Source organism: Leptonychotes weddellii, chromosome 3 (assembly GCF_054177405.1).
Source record: "Leptonychotes weddellii isolate Sample4059 chromosome 3, ASM5417740v2, whole genome shotgun sequence".
NCBI lineage: Eukaryota > Metazoa > Chordata > Mammalia > Carnivora > Phocidae > Leptonychotes > Leptonychotes weddellii.
In genome coordinates, this window is record NC_138371.1 from 162,813,524 (window position 1) to 162,834,763 (window position 21,240).

A 21,240-nucleotide genomic window follows, 5' to 3' on the forward strand; every position below is an offset into this window, starting at 1 on the left:
AGAAATTAGAATATTGGGGGGAACTCAACATTTTAAGAACTATGAAAACTAACCAAAAGCTTACAGCAACCTTGAGAGCATTTATTCAAGAAAAAGGGCTGAATCTCAGTCAGAACTGTGAGATATGTGGTGTGAAACTTATCCTAGTCTCACCTCGTGCTCCCAAGCTTATCAGTAGCCTTGAAAATGACAGCCTGAATTCCAGTATCAATATTGGAGAAAACAGAATGGACCTCATTCTGAAAGAATTTTAGTTTTTGTTTGAACTGTCTGGTGACTCCCTAGAAAACCCACTAAAAAGGCTTGTCTTTATCCTGCCTAACTCATAACAGTGTTAGAGCTGCTACCCCATTTTGTGGAAAACAATTATGGGCAAATGTTTTAGTCGCTCCTGCCTGCAGCAATAGAAAACAGTTGGGACGAAAGCAGAGCAACCAAAATCTAGTGAGGAAAGGTTGGGGAATGAGAGGTTTTGGGAAACAGGGCTTTGAGAAGTTCTGACATATTCTTGGGATTCTAAAAGGCCATGCACAAGCCCAGGGAAGACTGAGAAGCCCCAAGTTCCCTCCTCTGGTTTACTCTGAAGCTCTGTGCAAGCGACAAGTGAAGGCTAAGGGGGATGCAAGCTGCCTGGCTGAGGGTCCGACGTGGACTGCTCCCTCTCCATCTGCCACACACACACACAGCCCCTATGCAAGACTGGGAAGCTTTTGGGGTCCGGGCATTTAAGTAAATCTGTGTCTCATACTGAATAGATGACTAGGTGAACGTAACAGAGACTTCTGTGGCCACACATAAGAAAGAATACAGGCTTTACAAAATTAGTTCAGAGAAGTCACTAAACAAGTAATCAAAACAACAGCAAACAGCAACAATAACCCCAGGGAAGGTAAGAATCTGACTTTCAGAAGTGCCATACTGTAATATTCGAAATGCCTAGTTTTCAACAAAAAATTCAGAGGCACTGAAAAATCCTAAAATAAACATAAGAAAAACAATTCTATTTACAATAGCATCAGGAAGGATAAAATACTTAGAAAGAGGTTTAACAAGTATGAGGCTTGTATACTGAAAGCTACAAAAGCTACATCATTGAAAGATAATAAAGAAGATCTGAATAAATGGAAAGACATCCCATATTCATGGATCAGAAGACTTAATATATTAAAATAGCGATATTCCTTAAATTATCTATGTATTCAATGAAATTTCAATAAAAATTCCAACTGTCTTTTTTCCAGAAATGGACAAGCTGATGATGCAATTCATAATGAAAGGCAAGGGTCCTAGGACTGCCAAGATAATCTTGAAAAAGAAAAAAGTTGGAGGACTCAAAATTCCAAATTTCAAAACTTACTCCAAAGCTACAGTAATCAAATAGTGTGGTGTTTGCATAAGGGGAAGATATAGATCAATGGAACCAAATTATGAGTCCAGGGATAAACCCAGTATCTGTGGTGAGCTGATTTACATCATTATGGGGCTTGGACGGGAAATTGCTGTTATAGATTGTGGGGCTCATTTTCAATAGCAAGTTACATCCTTAACCTAGATAAAGAATTCATTTCCTCTGCCTGTGCTGGTTGGTGTTTACTAGTTTTGAATCTTATCACTGTCATCTTGGTGACAAGAATGAAGAATTAGAACTGTTTTGAGAGAATAACAAATGGCTAGGATGACTTGGGAACTTTAAGGAAAAGGAAATTAAAATGATCATAAGCACCTCAGGAATATGACTAGAGCATGAACATCACAGGATAGAAAACAGAAAACTGCAACTAGGGGCAGGGGTAATTTAGGTGGAATATGACCAAAGCCCCCACCACTGTGGACTGAAAAGGAATTACAATCCAAAGGAGCCAAACATATAATCATATGGCTGTTTTTACTGACTTAAATACAAGTGAAACCTGAGGTACCATGGCAAGGCTAAAAACAGGAAATAAAACTATATAAAATTTAAATTGTGTCTTCTGATATCTGGGACAGAGAAACCTAGAATGGTTAACCAGGGATGGGAGAATACCCAATGACTCCCTTGAGTTTTTACTCAACTGTTAAGCAAGCAACTTTTAAGAAATAAACTGCCAAGGTTTGTTTTTGGGAAGGGTATAAATACAGAGGTCAGAAGTAATGTAATTCAGTGACTCAACTTTCTCTGTAAAGACAAAAAGTGGAGGGACAGATCCAGGGGGTGAAAAAGAATTAAAAGCAAAGTATTGCTTTCATTCTTGAATAGCTCTGTTTTAGCATTAAGATGTCCAACAGATTTTCTGTGTGCTTCCTATGTGATAGGACCTGATGGATGTTGAAGATATTTAACAAAGTCCTGGTTTTTGTGGAGCTTACATTTACTGGAAGGAGAGTATACATAAACAAATAAATGCATAATAAATGCATATCATATTGGGTGGTAGCAAATGCTATGAAGCAAAAATCAATCTTAAGTGTGAATTAATTTTGCTGCTCTAACAGACCAAGGTGAAAAGAGTGCTCAGAACTCAGGGCTCTGCATTTTGTGCAGTTAATTTTATTTTTTCAAGTAGGCTCCTTGCCCAGTGTGGGGCCCAACACCGGCCTTGAACTCACGACCTTGAGATCAAGACCTGAGCTGATACCAAGAATAGGATGCTCAACCAACTGAGCCACCCAGGTGCCCTGTGTCAGTTAATTTTTTTTAAAGGAATCTACAGAATAAAGTATCACAAATAATTATCTACTGAAAGCAGGCACTTTCCAAGTGGAAAAGTAAAAGCATTTAATTAAGACACAAAACTGCTCTTAATAGTATGCAAAAAAATATTTTAAAAATTAAGTTATTATTTAGTCTTAAAAAGTAATAAAATTCTGATACATGCTACAACATGGATGAACCTTGACAGCAGTAAGCCTAATGAAATGCACCAGGCTGAAATGGACAAACATTCCACTTTTATGAGGCACTCAGAAAAGGCAAATTCATAGGGACAGAAAGTAGAACCGAGGTTACCAGGGAGCTTGAGAGAAGGGAGTGGGGAGTTACTGCTTGATGGGTACAGAGTTTCTGTTTGGAATGATGAAAAGGTTCTGGAAAAATGGATCATGGTGATGATTTTATGATACTGTGTAAGTATTTAATGCCACCAAGTCATACACTTAAAAAGGTTAAAAGAGCGTATCTTATATATTTTTTACCTCAATAAAAAATTACTTCCTGACACTCTTAGCGGGAATGGAGAAGAACGCCTCCTCAGGCGCCCAAGAGCTGGGCCAGAGTCCGAGCCCTCACAGCAGAGCAGTGGGGCAGTGGACCAGGCGTGGGCGATGGGGACAGCAGCAGGGCTGCTCCTCCCTGGCGCTGACGGGCCTCTGCCAACCTGGGGGGACCAGGGTGTTACTTTATGAATGGAGCTGCAAAGTTTCCTCATAGATGCCTTTCTTCTTCAGTGTAGTCTTGAAACTTACGGCCCTCCTTTCCTTACCGTGGCCCATGCTCCCAGTGCTCTTCTACAAATGTTTAAAAGCATAAAGGCTTAAAATAAAAGTCCCAAAGTATTAAGATTACTAACATGGTCATTCCTTTTTCTGATAAAACATTTTTAGAGAACACGTTTGTTAACTGAGCTTAAAGGTATCCAAGTCAAAGTAAAATCCAGCCAATGAGAGAAGATGGTCTAAAGAGCAGGAAAACACAGTAAGGATAGATAAATATTTATAACAAGGCACTTAGTGCTCTAGAAAATACAAGGGTAACTAACTCAGAACTTATGTAACTTGCCCTGAGTCTAAGGTCTTTATCCCTCAGGGAATATACAGCATTTCTTTGGTGCTGTTATCTTTCTGTGATTCTTGGAGGGAGGACCAAATTTGTAGGTGGGAAGGCTGGTTGGGTAGGACAAAAGTAACTGTAATAACTGGACATTTCCAAGAAAATCCCTTAAATTTTTACATGAGACGATTAGCAGGATGGTCAGAGAGGTTTTTTTTCCCTTTTTTTTTTTTTTTCTGATCATGTAAGTCATACATACCCATTGCTAAAAATTTGGAATTTACAGAAGAGCATGAAAAAAAAAAAACCCCACAAGTACCTATTAAACCACATCACCCATTAATAACAACATTTTATTTCCTCTGGATCTTCTGTCCATCTTTACACATGATATATCATGTAAGTCTGTGTTTCTTACTTAACATGAGAGCACAGTCATTGTTCCTGGTTGCTGAAGCATGATTATAAGCATGATTCTAATGTCTGAATAATATACCCAAGCACATGGATACACAATTTACAATATTTCTGTTATATACTTAACTCATTTCTATTTGGTTTTAAGAATATGCAGCAATGATCATATCTTTGGGAATAAATACTTTTCTCCATTTCCTACTATTTCTTTTTTTTTTTTTTTTAAGATTTTATTTATTTATATGACAGAGAGACACAGCGAGAGAGGGAACACAAGCAGGGGGAGCGGGAGAGGGAGAAGCAGGCTTCCCGCGGAGCAGGGAGCCCGATGCGGGGCTCGATCCCAGGACCCTGGGACCATGACCTGAGCCGAAGGCAGACACGTAACGACTGAGCCACCCAGGCGCCCCCATTTCCTACTATTTCTTGATGGTACTTTCCAGGGAAATTACTTAGATCAAAATTTATAAACGCGGGAAGGACGCCACAGCCACAGCTGCTTCCAAGTCTGCGCCAATTAATACTCTGTCCAGGCGTCCTTCTATCTTTCTGCATTTCCTCAGTTAAGCTGTAGTTTTATTATTGGTTATTAAGATTATTACGTAGTAAAGATATTATCAAGGTATCTGAATTTTTATGTTATTATGAATAAATCACCGTGTTTTCCAAATGGTTTTTGGAAATAAAGCTTTTGACCTGTTTACTGTCACTTCAAACCCATTTTACTAAGGTCTTATTAATTAAAATGCTGTTTTGGAGGAGTTTTAGTTATATAATCTGTCACATAATACTTTTATTTTCTCATTTCTAATAGTTATACTTTTTTACACTGTTAAATCATAATGGTGATATGGACATATTTATATTGATTGTGCTGTAATTAGAATGTTCTCAGAGTTTCACTGTTACAAATTATGTTTTATGTTGGTTTGAGATATTTACTTATTTGTTCAAAGAATACTTATGTTTATTGAGTACCTACTAAAACCAAGGACATAATGGTGAGAAAAAAATGGATAAAATTCCTACTTTCAAGAAGTTTATATAGTCTAGTAAGAAACAAAGACATCAAAGAATCATAGGACAAAATTATAAAATTATAATAATTCACTGTGCAAAGTCCTACCAAAATACGGAAGGACTGGTAGTTCTGTAACATAATAAATATGTATATATACAAACACACACGTGTGTGTATGTGGAGGGGTAGAAAGGGTTAACTCGGCGGGCCAGCTTGCTCACACCTTGCACATTCCCTAGAAGGGCCTGTTTCTGTGACAAAGGTTCTCTAGGTTGGCTTCTGAGAACTCACTCTTGAAATGTTCTGATACAGTTCCTCCCATGCTGAGGGTCCTGCTGCATGGGAGTTTCTGTGAACATGAGGATGAATACCCGCTTTTCCTCAGAGGGTCTGGAGCTTCAGTGACTGAGATCAGTCACACAGGCATTACATTCCCATACGACAGACCCCTTTTCGAACCCTGAACTCCCGGGTCAGGCTAGCCCGGCACGGATTGTCACACATGAAATCAAGCATGTTATCTACGACTCCGTGAGGAGCAGCTTCTTGGAAACTCCCGCCTGGTTTCCTCTGGCCTTTGCCTCATGCTCTCTCTCCCTCTGCTGCTCTAATAGATTGTAACCAAAGGGTCTAACAATTGTGAGGCTTCCTGAGTCTCTTTAGCATATCACTGAGCCTGAGGCTGATCCTGGGGCTCCTCAATACAATGCCTATATGAAAACACCTTCTAATCTGGGTAGTTGAGGTCAGCTTCTCTCAGGAAGTACTGTTTGGAGCAAAACCTGAAGAAAGAGTGGGAGTTGACTGGATAGAGAGGGGAAACATTGCTTCCCTGGCAAAAGAGAGAAGGGAAAGTGGTGAGAGGAGTACTTCACAGTCTAAGAAATGAAAGGAAGGAGAAGGCCACTGACAGCCTCACAGGCCACACTGAGGATGGGACGGCACCCTCGCTGCAAGCAGGGGTGAGGTGAGCAGACTCCCAGTTTCCACAGGTGGTAGCATAGACCAGAACGCTTGGAGGCCCCTGTAAGCTGGCCAGGCAAGGTTCTCACGATAGTAGGTTGTATTCTTACATTCCTCAGATTTTAATTATTTGATGTTTTGTTGCTGTTGTTCATGGGGTTACTTGGTTGTTCGTGTGTTTGTTTTTTTAACGCTGGAAAGGATCCTGAAGGAGTGAGCTCTTGAGAGGAAATGCAGAGAACAGGAAGAGGGGGAGAAAAGATATGAGAATGAGAGGGGGATGAGTCCGTATTTTTACTTTTCTTTTGAGTTCTGCAACCTCTTTCAAAATGCTTAAATTTATTTGAAAGTCTGCCAATATTTGGTTTTATATTAAGTCTTAAATCTAAAGGTTTTAAAAACAAGGAATTACATGAGCACTTACCATTACAGAAGAATGCCTAATATCTAATGCATAGGTATGGTCCAAAACATGTGAGTTTAATTTTAAAAATTTGCTAATATCTTCTTTGTTGATCCCAAGATTGCGGAGGCCATTCATCATTTTTCCTTCTAGTTTCAGCATATCCAAAAGACTTTTAAAGAAAAAAAATAAGTTTTATTTTGATTTGCCAAATTAAAAAAAAAAAACCTTTAAAGTTTATAGCTTTCTTAAAGCATTAGAAATGAATTCCACTGGTATTTTTATTAACAGCAGGAAAAAATATTATTAAACTCATTAACAAACAAGACAAGGAGTTCTAATTAGTTACCTAGGGTAAACTCATGTTGACTTTTTTGTGTGTGGTGACAAAATCTTGTTATTTAAAAGGTAAGGCAACAAGGTATATTTATTACATTCTTTAGCAAAGAAGTGAAAATATGCTCACCCCTGAGTGAGCCAAAAATGAAGGGAAAAATATCCTAGGTCACTATTTTGGTAAATCTACTATGAAAACAAGGGAAGCTCAAATAGGACCTAAAATATAAAATTTTAGCACAGAAAAAGAGCCATTAAAGCATGAAAGTTCACATCTGTTTGAAATACATATAAAAATTTCTAATCATATATATAATACTCTGAGAGCTTTTAAACATGACAGAAAATATTACTGCTAAAAAATAACAACATCAATAAATAACCCTACTGGCAAAAAGTCTGGGCAGTTTGAGTCTTTAAACGCCTACTGATCAAGCTCCCACATGTGCCAGGTAAGTGCCACGTTCTTTCCAAACAGAGCGCCTCTCACAACTCCTCAGAAGTCCCAAGTGGTGCAGGTTAGGCCCAGACAGGTGGTCTCCCGCCCAGGTCCCGCAGCTGGTGCACAGAATGGGGATATGAAAGTTGTGGGAAGACAGTGCCTCCCTGTAGCTGTAAAGATAAGGCTTTACCAATTGTGGTAAAGTGTGCTTATGTTTGAAAAGGTAAAACTTTACCAGGCAAGAAAGAACTTTATTACTTTTTGAAACCAAGTGTTAAAATTCAGATTTATAATATTAACCTAACTGCTTCCTTAAAAAAACCCAATCATGGAAATCACTTCGCTTTTCAGAAATGAACAGAATCAGAATAAAGCAATATATGGATTTTAGAATACCATTCTCAGGGAGGTCTATAGAGATCTACACTTATTTTTATTTTTAAAGATTTTACTTTATTTAGGGGCACGTGGGTGGCTCAGTCAGTTAAGCATCTGCCTTCGGCTCATCTCCCTCTCCCTCTGTCTGCAACTCCCCTTGCTTGAGCTCTATCAAATGAATAAATAAATCCTAAAAAAAAAAGATTTTATTTATTTGAGAGGGAGAGAGACAGAGATAGCAACAGAGATAGCAAGAGAGTAGGAGTGGGGAGGAAAGGGAGAATCGCGTGGGCTCGATCCCAAGACCCTGGGATCATGACCTGAGCCCAAGGCAGATGCTTAACTGACTGAGCCACCCAGGTGCCCCTAGAGATCTATATTTAAAAAGTAAAGATCTAATATCTGAACTCTTACAAAAGCAGTTTGTTGTTGTTTTTTTTTTAAGTATTTCAAGTTGGCCTGGAGGACTTACCTCTGAACATCTGTATCCTAAGCAGTTCTAACCACTGCTTTACAAAGCACGCTTTTTAGCCTCCCCTCCCATCTATTAGAGGATGAGTGTGGTAGAGACAGCACTAGCTTAGATACCACAAATCACCCTTCTAATAATAAGATTTAGCTACTTCACGTGTGGCTTCTTGAAGTTCTTAACCCCTTTAGTCTAAATTCTCTTATTTGTAAAATAAGAATTCTGGATTGCATTGCCAATGTTTTCTCCATTTTTAAAATTTTATGATGCTTACTGATCAGACACTTTTTTGGAGCAACAGAACTTTAATAGTTTCCATAGCTTTTGTATCTACCATCTTTGTAATCTCAATCTAGTTTCCAAGAAAAACCATCAATAGAAAGACCAGATCGAGTTACGGGGTACACTGGAAAGAGCATGAGATTTTAAATCCTGCTACTATTTGCCAGCTGTGTCCCTATCTTTGTGTGACATTTGAGTCTTCATTTCCCTGTCTAAAAAAGAGAATGGTGATAATCACTTTATAAGGCATTAAGATTAAATTAATTCCCTACTGGGCACACAGTTGCCCTCAATAAGCATGTTTCTTCCTTGCTCTTTTCAAATCTTGAATTTTGGCTACCAATTAAAAAAAATGGTTCTTTAAATGTGCTAGGTCTGTTTATCAGGAAAACTCCTTATATCTCTGGAGTTTGAAACAATATAATTTATCATGCTTCTCTTTTAAATAGTTACTATCTTTAGATTTGCTCAGAGCCCTTCACTGGCTTCTCCTGCCCTAGAGAGGGAAGGTGAAAATCCGAAACCTGGTTGCACAATCTGCCCCTTGCCCACCTGTGTGACCTCAGCTTCTTCTGGCTCCTCCTCACTCCACAGCCTGGCCACAGGAGTGGATTTTCCTTTTCTCAAATGTGTCACTGCTTGCAGAACCCCCACCCCCCACTTTGCCTGATCTGTCCTTTAAGTGTTAGCTTAAATGATCACTTCCTTGAAGAAATCTGACATTTCTACTGTCCCCATGTTCCACCAAGAACTAGTTTAAATCTCTGGAGTTACATACTCCCAGAGCACTGCACTTTATCTTTTGTAAACTTACTGCACTATCATTATATATTTACTATCAGTTATCCCACTAGACCACTTATTTCTGTCTTCTTCACCACTACACCCCCAATATCTACCAGTTTCTATAGCATAGTAGGCACTCAGATATTCACTGGATTCAATTTTAATATTGATTTTATAATACTGAATTTTAATGTTACAGGCATTACAAATACATATTTAATCAAGAGCCCCAAAGGATTCTGAGCCAGACAACTTCATTAAGATACAGAGAAAAACCACCCAAGTAGGGATATCAAGACACCTTTGTTATGTCTTTCTTTCTGGTAGGTATGCTGTGGGGACACAGCTCAAGCAGAACAGGTTGGCTATCAAAATGATTTCTTTTTTTTTTTTTTTTTGGCTATCAAAATGATTAACATCCACTATGTACCAGTTTGTCTGCTCAAATCTGTGGTTGAGGTGATTGCTTAGAGAAAAAGATGTGTCAGTGGTTCTAAGGTAGAGATGTGAGACACCATTTATGGACCTCCTCAAATTTACTCAGCCCTACCTGCCTTCCTCCCTGGCCGTGGCCTTCTGCAGCTAACCTCCCCGGGGGATGAGAGCCAGGCTTGGACCAGGCCTTGACTCAACCAGTGCCGACCGGCTGGGCCCACCGAGGCTCGGGCCCCTCCCACTACTTCCAGGGTCCGAAGGCAAGGACTGCATCAGTCTTCTACAACCCACAATGCAGGGAGAGATGGGCAGTAGGAAAGAAGTGTAAAATAATTCCTCACTCCCGTTCTTTCCCCAAACGGGTAATTCTGCAATACTAGTCACAGGGGACCTCTCTCTGGATCTAGGATATAACCTCAGGAACATGACATTTTCCTTCCTTCTCCTCTTTCCTGAATCATTCTCTTCCAGGATCCACACTGATTTTTATTCTCCATGTTCTGATTTCTTTCTGGGAATTTATTTTGTGCTAAAAATGTTAGAAGATATAAACATCCTCACATCTTTTCGTGTCCTCCTTGAAGGGCCTCAGAGGAGATGCAGCTAGTGATCACATCAGTGAGGAACAGAATGTGTCACAAGTTGCACAGATCACTACCCACCAGCTGCAGGAGCTAAGGGGGCTGTATTTCCTGAATAACCTGCAGCCTTTCTAAATAACTGGGCAAAGTGTTCCTGCTATGAAAACCTTCCCAAAATCTACCCACCACTTACTCCCTCTCTTAAACCCGTTTTCACCATTCCTGAGCACAGATGGAATTTCTGTCCTGCTGAGGCTTGCAGGCCAGCAGCTAACAACCGCTTTACTCCTGCTGTGGATACTGCTTACCCGAAGTATCTTAGCTATCATTTTCCCCAAGGATCCAACTAAATAAAGAGAAAAGCCTCATTTGGGCTACTGTATTTCTCAGCCTTTCGTACATTTTCCTACTCTTCCCAAACTGGTAAGAAAAGGAAATAAACATTTAATCAATTGAAGTTCAATGGAAGTATATTCAATTGAATTAAAATTGAATATCTGAACTAAAGTATTGTGTTTACTAAATTTATCTTATAAATATGAATTTTTAAAGTAGTTTTATGCTTCTCTTTAAAAGTAAAATAAATTCAGTTTGGTTTTTCTTCTATTTGGCCCATGATTAATTTGTGGATCAATGCTCATGACAAATACAAGACTTTCTAATTTTGCCCTACAGCATTTTTTTTTAAACATTTTATTTGCGGGGGGGGGGGACACACGAGCAGTGGGATGCGCAGAGGGAGAGGAAGAAGCAGGCTCCCTGCTGAGCAGGGAGACCAACATGGGGCTCGATCCCAGGACCCCGAAATCCGGACCTGAGCCAAAGGCAGACACTTAACCGAATGAACCACCCAGTTGCCCCTGCTCTACAGCATTTTTTAATAATTTTTTTTGACCTACGAAAATACACAACACCCTGAGTTCTACAATTTCAAATTTCCTTTCTGACAAATACAAGTACTTTAAACTCTTTCTGTTAATTCCATTCTTCTGGGAAAATGTCCTGTGCTCCTTTCAATTCCTTTCTGGAGGGTAGAGTCCCTGGCTGCTCAGTGCAGTCCCATGGAACTTCCCTGCTAAAGGACAGACCTACTAAGGAAAGACAGTTTCCAAAAATGTGACAAGTACGGGCGCAAGGTTTAGAAACTTCAGTTTTCACATCTGAGCAAATGTCTCCAAGGTCTCTCCCAGGTCTGCATCCTAAGACATTTGAGAGTATTCTAGCAAAATAATAGAATTGTTTTGCACAAAAACATGTCTTTGCTTTACCTTTAAAGTGATTATTTGCATTTTGGCAAATACTAAATATTTTCCCTTATATAAATCACAGTTCATATTAATATAAACTAATATACAGTTTTGTATTAGTAATTTAATACTTACCTAAAAGGATCATAAGCACTCATATCAACACGAAGTCCATTTATGAACAGACAAGCATCACCTGGCTGAATTTCAAATCTATCATGAAGACCCTTGAAATAGAGCAGGGTAATAGTCAACCAAGTCATAGAACAACAGCACGATCTATGCCAGGAATCGGCAAACTTTCTACAGAGTTATACAGTAAATATTTTAGGCTCTGCTGGCCATGTCATCTCTGTTGCAACCACTCAACTCTGTTCTGTAGCACAGAAGCAGCCACACAACATGTAAACCAACGGGCATGACTGTGTTCCAAGGGAACTTGTATTTAAGAAAAGAGGCGGCAGGCCAGATTCGGCCTATACGTGGCTAGTAGCCTGCCTACCCCTAAGCTAAGTGATGGAAAGCTCATGATAGGTTAGAGACACAAATACCTGAATATTTTGATTCTGCAATATATATTAAAGTTCTAATTCTAGGGCAATTACTTACCTAATATATCTTACAACATGTGTGTGCATGTAGGCGCATGCACACTTAGAATTTGATAGGTGCCACACTCCTAGTCTTTAATATCCCAAGACTCAAAACTTTGGTGTATTTGTAAACATCTGTTGGAGATCACTCTAAATTCATAAAGGTGAAACACATAATGCAGTGTTTCAATGTTCATCTTTTTTTCATTCAGTAGATGTTCCCTGAGCACCTGCTTTGAGCTAGAAACCAATCCAGGCACTAGGGCAGTAACAAAAGTAAAGAATGTAATGTTCTTGCCAGTACAGAATAGTTATTAAGATAGTGGTGAGGGGGGGTCATATCAACTTTAAATCCTAGTCTTGCTATTTAGTCTTGGAAGAGTTGGACAAAGTTACTTTGCTTCCATATGTCTCCATTTCCTCATCTGGAAAATGGAGTACTTACTTCTATCTCACAGGTAATAAAGTATAAATGTGATATATATCTGTGTCTGGTCACAAAGGCAGCACTCACAAGTGAAGCTTTTATTACTATTATTATTAGGGCAGGCAAATTCATTTAAAAGGAAAAACAACTTCAAAACAGTACATTTCAGTGATGCCACATGCTAAGTGACCTAACAGAAGTTAGTTTAAATTATTCTAGAAAGGCAGGTGAAGCAACTAACAAGAAGAGATTCAGAGAAGGTTTGGCAGAGGTGAATTTTTCTGTATGTTATCACTCACCACAACAGTTTACATAAAGAGGAGAGAAGGAACTAAATTGGTAACGGGACAGAAAATATTTCCACTTGATTTATACAGAATACTAGCAAGAGGTTAAACTCTAACATGAGAAGATTCATAGGTGAAACTCTGATTTATCTTTAACTATTTCTATGCCTTTCTATCAAACACTTATTCTAAGAAATCTGCATTCTAACTTCAAAATCTACAGATGCCTAATGAACTCATCGCTTATTTTCCCAAAACTTGCACTGAACCCTCATACACATTATGTCAAGCTCTCTCCAGCACTTCATTCATTTTAGGCATCTCAATAAGAAGAAGAAAGCACATCAAGCACACAGATCTATACTAAATTGCTAATTCCCTCCAGAATGTTGATGTTGGCTGCAGTGCCTTGAACAAAGATCGTCAAAACAGGGTAACCAATTGAACTCAGTGGATCTGACTGCTGAAATACTGTCTGTCAGTCTACTGGAGACCGCTGCTGACAAATTCTTTCTCATTCCCCTCAGAGGAGTAAGCCTCTTACTCCTCTGTAAGGAAAATTACCCAGAGTGTACAATTTAAGGCAGATTTTTGCAAATCAAGAGGTTAAGACTTCAGTTTCCAGCGATAGGATGAACCAGAGATCTTGAAATCCTACTAAAAAATGCTAGATTAAAATATTAATAATGTCTTCTAAATAGATGGTTTAGTTTTTAAAAGTAAAGACTTCATTTAAGGGCAGAGAAGAGGTAGGAATATGAGTCCAAGGATATAAGCAAACACTGAAGGCCCTGTACCTAGGAAATCTCAAGCTTCCTAGGTGGCCTAAAGCTTGGGGCTTAGAGGACTGATCTCAGAAGGACAGCAGGCGAAGCTTTGGGCCCACTCAGGGCAGGGAGGAGCGTAAGAGATATCCTATGCACACAAACGAGTCTTACACTCACAGTGAAAGGTGACCTAGAAAACAAATTGCCCCGTAGAAACAGCATAGAAGCTTGCTGGTCTCACCTTGGTTCTTGGTGAGGTAAGAACAGGTCTTCTTTCTTTTTTTTTAAGATTTTATTTATTTATGTGAGAGAGAGAGCACGCACACAAACAGGAGAGGCAGAGAGAGATGGAGAAGCAGACTCCCCATTGAGCTGGGAGCCCGAGGCGGGGCTTGATCCCAGGACCGAGATCATGACCTGAGCCAAAGGCAGACGCTTAACCATCTGAGCCACCCAGGTGCCCCAAGAACAGGTTTTCAATAAGAATTCATGACCTCTTTCATCTTCATAGGAGCTTGAGGCTGATTTCACATTATTTTTAAGGTCCAAAAAATATACACCGACCTTTTATTTGAAGTGGAGTTAAGCTGGGAGTGCTCTTTGGCTTTGAGCAGAAACAAACAAATTCCCAATGAGAAACAGAACTTCATTCAAAAAAAAGAGGGACTACATTGCAACATATCCCCCTTTAACAATAGATGGAGCTGGGCCATTACCTGAAGCTAAAAAAATTCCAACTGAGTGGATCTCAGAAGACTGGTTTGAGCTTTCTAATGGTAAATTTTTTTATAACTATGTCTGGAGGCCCTTAAGCTGAAACTGCATCCATCTGAAGTCAGATATATCTTAATGTAGGAGATGTCCTTTTGTTTTTTTTTTCCCAGGATGAGTGATGAGAGAAGATAAAATTTAAAAAAAAATGTTCTACAGAAGAACTTTTGGAAAGGATATTCTAATTTAGGGATTTTCTTTAGAATTCTAAAATTTTCATACCTTTTAAGTAATTAGTTCACATAATTAGAAAAAGTGTGAGCTTTTATTTGGATTAGGTATAATCCTTTACTTGGATTTTGTATTTAAATATCTGCATTTGGTTTATTACATAATTATGAAATTGAAACAATAGGTTTCACAACTACTGAAGTAAAAAAAAAGTTACCAGATTACCCTCTCATATCTCCATTTTATTCCCCCAAATGAAAAAATGTTATGGAATTAAACAGCTCTTACAGTAAACAATAACACATACACACTGGACTGACATTTAAAAATCACCAAAAGTAGGGGCACCTGGGTGGCTCAGTTGTTAAGAGTCTGCCTTCGGCTCAGGTCATGATCCCAGGGCCCTGGGATTGAGCCCCACATTGGGCTCCCTGCTCCTCGGGAAGCCTGCTTCTCCCTCTCCCTCTCCCACTCCCCCTGCTTGTGTTCCCTCTCTCGCTGTGTCTCTGTCAAATAAATAGAAAAAAATCTTTAAAAAAAAATAAAATCACCAAAAGTAGATTCTGACCAATATCTGATTAAAATAACAATTCTGAACTTCAAAGGGAAATTTGCTGTACTTTGGAGTGAAAGCAGTTGCCTCCTGAATAAAACCAAACCCAAATTCACTTATATAACTTCAGCATGGTCATATCTTCTGAATAATCTCTGCATGAGTTCAAAGTCAAACCATATAAAAACCTATACACAGGGACGCCTGCGTGGCTCAGATGGTTAAGCATCTGCCTCCGGCTCAGGTTATGATCCCAGGGTCCTGGGATCGAGCCCCACATCGGGCTCTGTGCTCAGCAGGGAGCCTGCTTCTCCCTCTCCCTCTGCCTGCCTGTCTGCCTATTTGTGATCTCTCTCTCTCTGTCAAATAAATAAATAAAAAATCTTAAAAAAAAAAACCCAAAACCTATACACAAAGAATTCTCATGCTCATTCAAGCACCTTTCACCCGGTCTCACGGCCCCTCTTGGTGGCTCAAAGAGGTGATTGGGGTTTTCTCCCCAGTTTCTTATTCATCCTTCTGGTGTTCCTTTATGCAAACACTAAAATATACAAATAAATATCTTGTTTTCCCTGTTTTCTTTCACAAAAGAGAGACTTGCTAACTGAGGGCAATATCAAACTTTTGAATTCGTAAAATCTGGTGTCTCAGTTTAACTCTGATCTGTATTTCTTGTTATGAGTGAAGATAGATCATCATTTTACATATTAAAGACCACTATTATTTCTTTTTCATATGTAAAACTTTTATTTATGTGTTGTACGGGAATTGTACTCTTTGGTGTGGATGGATGAGATGCCACAGCAGTGACCTACGTCCAGGGTGTTCATGTGCCCAGTCCATGCTCAGGAACACTGAAGGGACACCCCAGGATTCCCGGCCTTCTAGTCACCACCACCCTCTCCTCTGAAACTGGAACTCCAGGTTTTTTTTTTAGGCACCACTCACACTCATATCCCACGTGGTTGTGGGTAACATGAACTTCTAGTCTGATCGCATTTAGCCAAGATTAATAACACGAAATCCATGACCATCCTTGTCTTTCTCCCAGCATGCTCTGAGGGAGACGGCTAACCAAGATGACCATATACACCATGATTATTTATTTTACTGATTAAATTCAGATTTCTTGCTCTGAACGCAAAGCTATGTCAAAATTATTTCACTGACTCCAAATGGAGGAGAGATGGAGAAGGTGAGGCAGCAGTGGTCCCGGGGACCCTGACCAGGCTGGAGCAGCTGGGGGCCACCACAGATGAAGAGTGACAAGGCATGATGGTTGCTAACAGGCTGTGCTGGTGCGCACGTGGGGCAAGTCCCTACTGCTCTTTTAATGTTTCAGAGTATTCCTGGCTAGGATTCCTTGCCTATCTTTTTCACATGAATTTTTAGATTCGTCAAGTATCAGAAAAAAAGAAACTCTTGATATTTTTATTAGGTTCTGGTTACATCTATAAATTAACTTAGAACTGACTTTGTTGTAATCTTCCAACATAAGAACGCCCATGGGGCGCCTGGGTGGCTCAGTCGTTGAGCATCTGCCTTGGGCTCGGGTCATGGTCCCGGGGTTGTGGGATTGAGTTCCACATCGGGCTCCCCGCTCCACGGGAAGCCTGCTTCTCCCTCTCCCACTCCCCCTGCTTGTGTTCCCTCTCTCACTGTGTCTCTCTCTCTCAAATAAATAAAATCTTAAAAAAAAAAAAAGAAGAACGAACGCCTACAAGGAGTGTTTCAAATTCTTCCTTATATAGGCTTTATCCACTTATTACTAGATGCTGTTTCTTTTGCTATTATGAGTCTTTTTCTTTTCTTTCTCAAATCTTCCAACTAGCTGTCTACAATACATGGAGCCTATTGGTTTATATATATATATATATATAAATCGTGTAACCTATTACCTTTTGTTGTGGACTAAAGATGTCCCTCTCCAAATTCAAATACTGAAACCCTAACCCCCATTGTGACTATATTTAGAGATGGGGACTTTAGGGATGTAAATAGGGTGAAATGAGGCCATGAGGGTGGTACGCTTCGTATGCATAGAGGAAAGGCCATGGAAAGACACAGTGAGAAGGTGGCTGTCTATGAGCCAGGAAGAGAGCCCCCACCAGAAACAGTCTGCCAAAACCACCATCTGGTTAGGCTCCCAACCTACAAGAAAATAACTTTTTTTTGCAGCCACCCAGGTCGCAGCAGCCTGAGCAGACTAGTACATCTTTCTATCTCTGGTTTTTGGCTTTTTTAGCGATTCTCTTACACCTCATCTTCCCCAATGTTTACACTTCAACATATTTCTCTTGACAAATAACATTGGCTAAGAGCTAATACAATAATAAATTACAGTGACAATAATGAGCCTCACTGTCTTATTCCTGATTTTGGTGAATATGCCCCTAGTACTTTTCCACTAGTAAGATGCTGATTTTTAAGCCAAGATATACACAAATACACACGCACACACTTTTTTTTTTTAAGGAAGAGTTTTTTGTTTTTTTTTTTAAAGATTTTATTTCTTTATTTGAGAGAGAGACACAGCGAGAGAGGGAACACAAGCAAGGGGAGTGGTAGAGGGAGAAGTAGGCTTCCTGCTGAGCAGGGAGCCCGATGCGGGGCTCAATCCCAGGACCCTGGGATCATGATCTGAGCCGAAGGCAGATGCTTAACAACTGAGCCACCCAGGCACCCCGACACGCACACACTTTTAATCACATTTTAAAAAAGTATCACTGATTCCCTTATGAAGGTTTTTTTAATTAATTTTTTTACAATCAGGAATAGGTCTTGAATTGTGTAAAATGCTTTTCCACCTCTATGGAGATAATCATGCTACTTTACAACTAATATCTTTTTTTTTTTCCCCCAGCTCTGTTATTTATTCATCTTCCACTCAGTCTAAAAAGCCATAAACCTTGCACTGATGGATGCAAATCATCTCAGACAATTAGTTCCAATTGTGTGATAGCAAATTTGAACTCTCTGCAGTTTAATAATCAGAAAGCCTTGGAACTCGGATGGGAGTGAAGTCAGGAAGAAAAGGGGGTGCTGCTTGAGACAAACTGAGGGTTCTAGAGGGGAGGGGGGTGTGGGGATGGGTTAGCCTGGTGATGGGTATTAAAGAGGGCACATACTGAATGGAGCACTGGGTGTTATACGCAAACAATGAATCATGGAACACTACATCAAAAACTAATGATGTAATGTATCGTAATTAACATAATAAAATTAAAAAAAAAGAAGGGCTATAAGTTTACCTTGAAGAATGGAAGATTCAAGGACTCACAAGAGCTGTCTTCAAATTTATGAAGGCTGACACAGGCATGGGGCTAGCCATGTTTTCACAGACCCCAGAGGTTGGTGCCCTGACCAGTGGGAGAAAGATTTTGTCCCAATGAAATGAATTTTCTAATACTAAGAGCTTCTCAAATGGGACCAGTCTCTCAGGAGGAAATAAATTTCCCTTTATTTCAGATGCTCATAATAAGCTGGTTCATGCATGACATGGAGATACAAGGTGGAGGGTTGAGTATCATGTGTCTGTCTGAGAATGTATGTGGGTTTGTGGCCATGTATGGGTTATTCAGAAAATGGGGGTTTAAATGGATGACCTCCTAGGGTTCCTGTGACCCTAGGTGGCTGTAATAACTGTCACGGGCAGATTATTTCTCCAAGTCCTCCTTTTTAACATATCTAGTACATCCAATCCAGTGCATCTATGGATTCACTTTATTTTTTAACAACCAGTGAGTGCATATGGGTGGAAAGAGGCTAGCCTGGGGTTTAGATGTGGGTTTATCCTAATCACTGCCGTTACTAGTGGTGTGACCTCTGGCAACTACAACTAATATTTTAATGTTGTTATTATATGAATAGATTTCTTAATATTGAACCATCCTTGCATTCCTCAAATAAACTTCATTTAATTATGATACATTATCCTTTTATTAGTTTTGCCGTTTTTGTCTTTTAATGCATTAATTTTTAACATGTATTAATTTCTTCTTTCTTTTGATTTTCTTTATTGCTCTTTTCCTAACCTTTTTTTTTTTTTGAAGATTTTGTTTATTTATTTGTCAGAGAGAGAGAGCATAAGCAGGGGGAGCAGCAGAGGGAGAAGCAGGCCCCCTGCTGAGCAAGGAGCCTGACGTGGGGCTCAGTCCCAGGACCCTGGGATCATGGCCTGAGCTGAAGGCAGACACTTAACTGACCAAGCCAAGCATCCCATTTTCCTAACCTTTTAGGTCCAGTATTAATTCCTTTATTTTTATTCTTTCTTTTTTACTGATGTAAGATTTTAAGGCTTTTCTCTGAACTTTGTTTTGTGCCCCAAAGATTCTAATAGCTTGTGTTTTTAAACATCATCAAGAAATACTGCAGTTTTGGGGCACCTGATGGCTCAGTTGGTTAAGCGTCTGACTTGATCTCAGGCCTTGATCTCAAGGTCGGGAGTTCAGGCCCTGTGCTGGGTATGGAGCCTACTTGTAAAAAAATACTGCAATTTTGACATGTATTTTATTTTTCCTTCTACTTAAGAGTAAATAGAGTTTTAATTTCTTGGTAAATAAGCCCTTTCTCCTGATTTTGTTATCAACTTCTAGTTTGACTGCACTGGAATGAGAGAATTCTTTTCTATCATATCTACTTTCTAGATTTTTTTTTTTTTTTGACATTTACTCCATAAAAACTTGAGAAGAGGTATATTTTCTCTATTATCAGGATACAAAATCTATTATATATCTGGAAGACTTATCACATTGATAATGTTGCTTGGTTGTCAATATCTTTACTTATTTTTTTGACTACATCAGTCTTAGGTAAATTCTGCTTTTCCTTCCATCCCTAGTAGTTTCTGTTTTATGAATGTTGCTACAGTGCTTTGATGTATAGATACTAATACCTGCTATATTTTATTAGTATTATACAGGGCCCTTTTTTGCTCATTAATATTTTTAGGACTGAATTTGGCTTTATGGTATTAAGATCACTACCCCTGCAGCACAGCATTTGCTTGGTTCACCTTTGCCCCAACTTTAATTTTTAACATTTCTGAATTAGTTTAAGAGTTTTTATTTCACATACATTTATCTGCCCAATGATTCAAACTGAAAACTTTTCTAATGTTAAGCTTATCTACATTTATTGGTATGACAGAGATTAGCCTCAATGGTCATTCTTTCCTGCTGTATTTACTCTTCCTAGATGTAATTTTTTTTTAAAGAGATTTTATTTATTTATTTTGAGAGAGAGAGGGAAAAAGAGAACCCAAGCGAGGGAAGGGACAGAGGCAGAGGGAGAGAATCTCAAGCAGACTCCGTACTGAGCGTGACGACTGAGGCGGTGCTCAATCTCACAAGTCTGAGATCATGACCGGAGCTCAACTCAAGAGTCAGACACTTAACTGACTAAGCCACCCAGGCGCCCTGTCTTTCTAGATGTTGTTTTTTTTTTTAAATGTCATTCACAAATGGTTTGGTCTGTGCGTGTGTGCGTGTATTTTTTTTTGTTCTTTTCCTGCTTGGGTAGATTAGACTTTTGCTCCACTAGTTACTATTACACATGTATCATCATGTAATACCCTCAGTCATCTCTTCTCTAAATGGTATCTAATGATTCTATTACAAAAAATAATAAAGTCAGTTGCTGACCTCTTCCTGCTGCCTCTCCTATTGCACGGCCCAACCTCACTCAATAGTTTTCTACTCTTTAGTGGTTAACTATGTACTTTTAATATGTTTAGGCTTTGAAGCACTGCTTGACTTTTAATCCAATTGGCTGATTCCCAAGTATCTAAGGTAGGGCAATCAGAAAGTTTATTCTATTTTCTACCTCCCTCACTACCTGTATTAGCTGCAATACTGTATCATGTCAGAGCAGGTGCTCTTTACATACTACATAACGACTCCTTCCCTGAGGTTTGGCAGTTACTCTACTAAAGTATCTTCAGTTAGTCCTTGGTTGGGAGAAATTCCTCAGAAGGCACTCTTTCCTTAAGTTCTTGTTGTTCAACGTTTTTGTAGCCTACATATGCATATCTACCTGAAAGTCAGGTTGAAGGACAGTTTTTCTTTCCAGGAGTATCCCGTAGGTAGAACTTCACCGTCTCCTGGGGTTGAATACTGTTTTTGAAAATCTGATGCCAATCTGATTTTCTTTCCTTATAATCCTT

General features: G+C 39.3%; 1 protein-coding gene across 2 annotated transcripts in view; it reads right to left on the minus strand.

The window, feature by feature from the left end:
• UGGT2 (UDP-glucose glycoprotein glucosyltransferase 2) overlaps positions 1-21,240 on the minus strand; it is a 178,217-nt gene that overhangs the window by 95,204 nt on the left and 61,773 nt on the right. For both annotated transcript variants that reach the window (XM_081815115.1, XM_081815116.1), the window contains 2 exons: positions 11,644-11,735; positions 6,574-6,724 (listed from right to left, as the gene is read on the minus strand). In XM_081815115.1, coding sequence (XP_081671241.1) covers positions 6,574-6,724; positions 11,644-11,735 — 243 coding nt within the window. The remainder of the gene's footprint in view (positions 1-6,573; positions 6,725-11,643; positions 11,736-21,240) is intronic.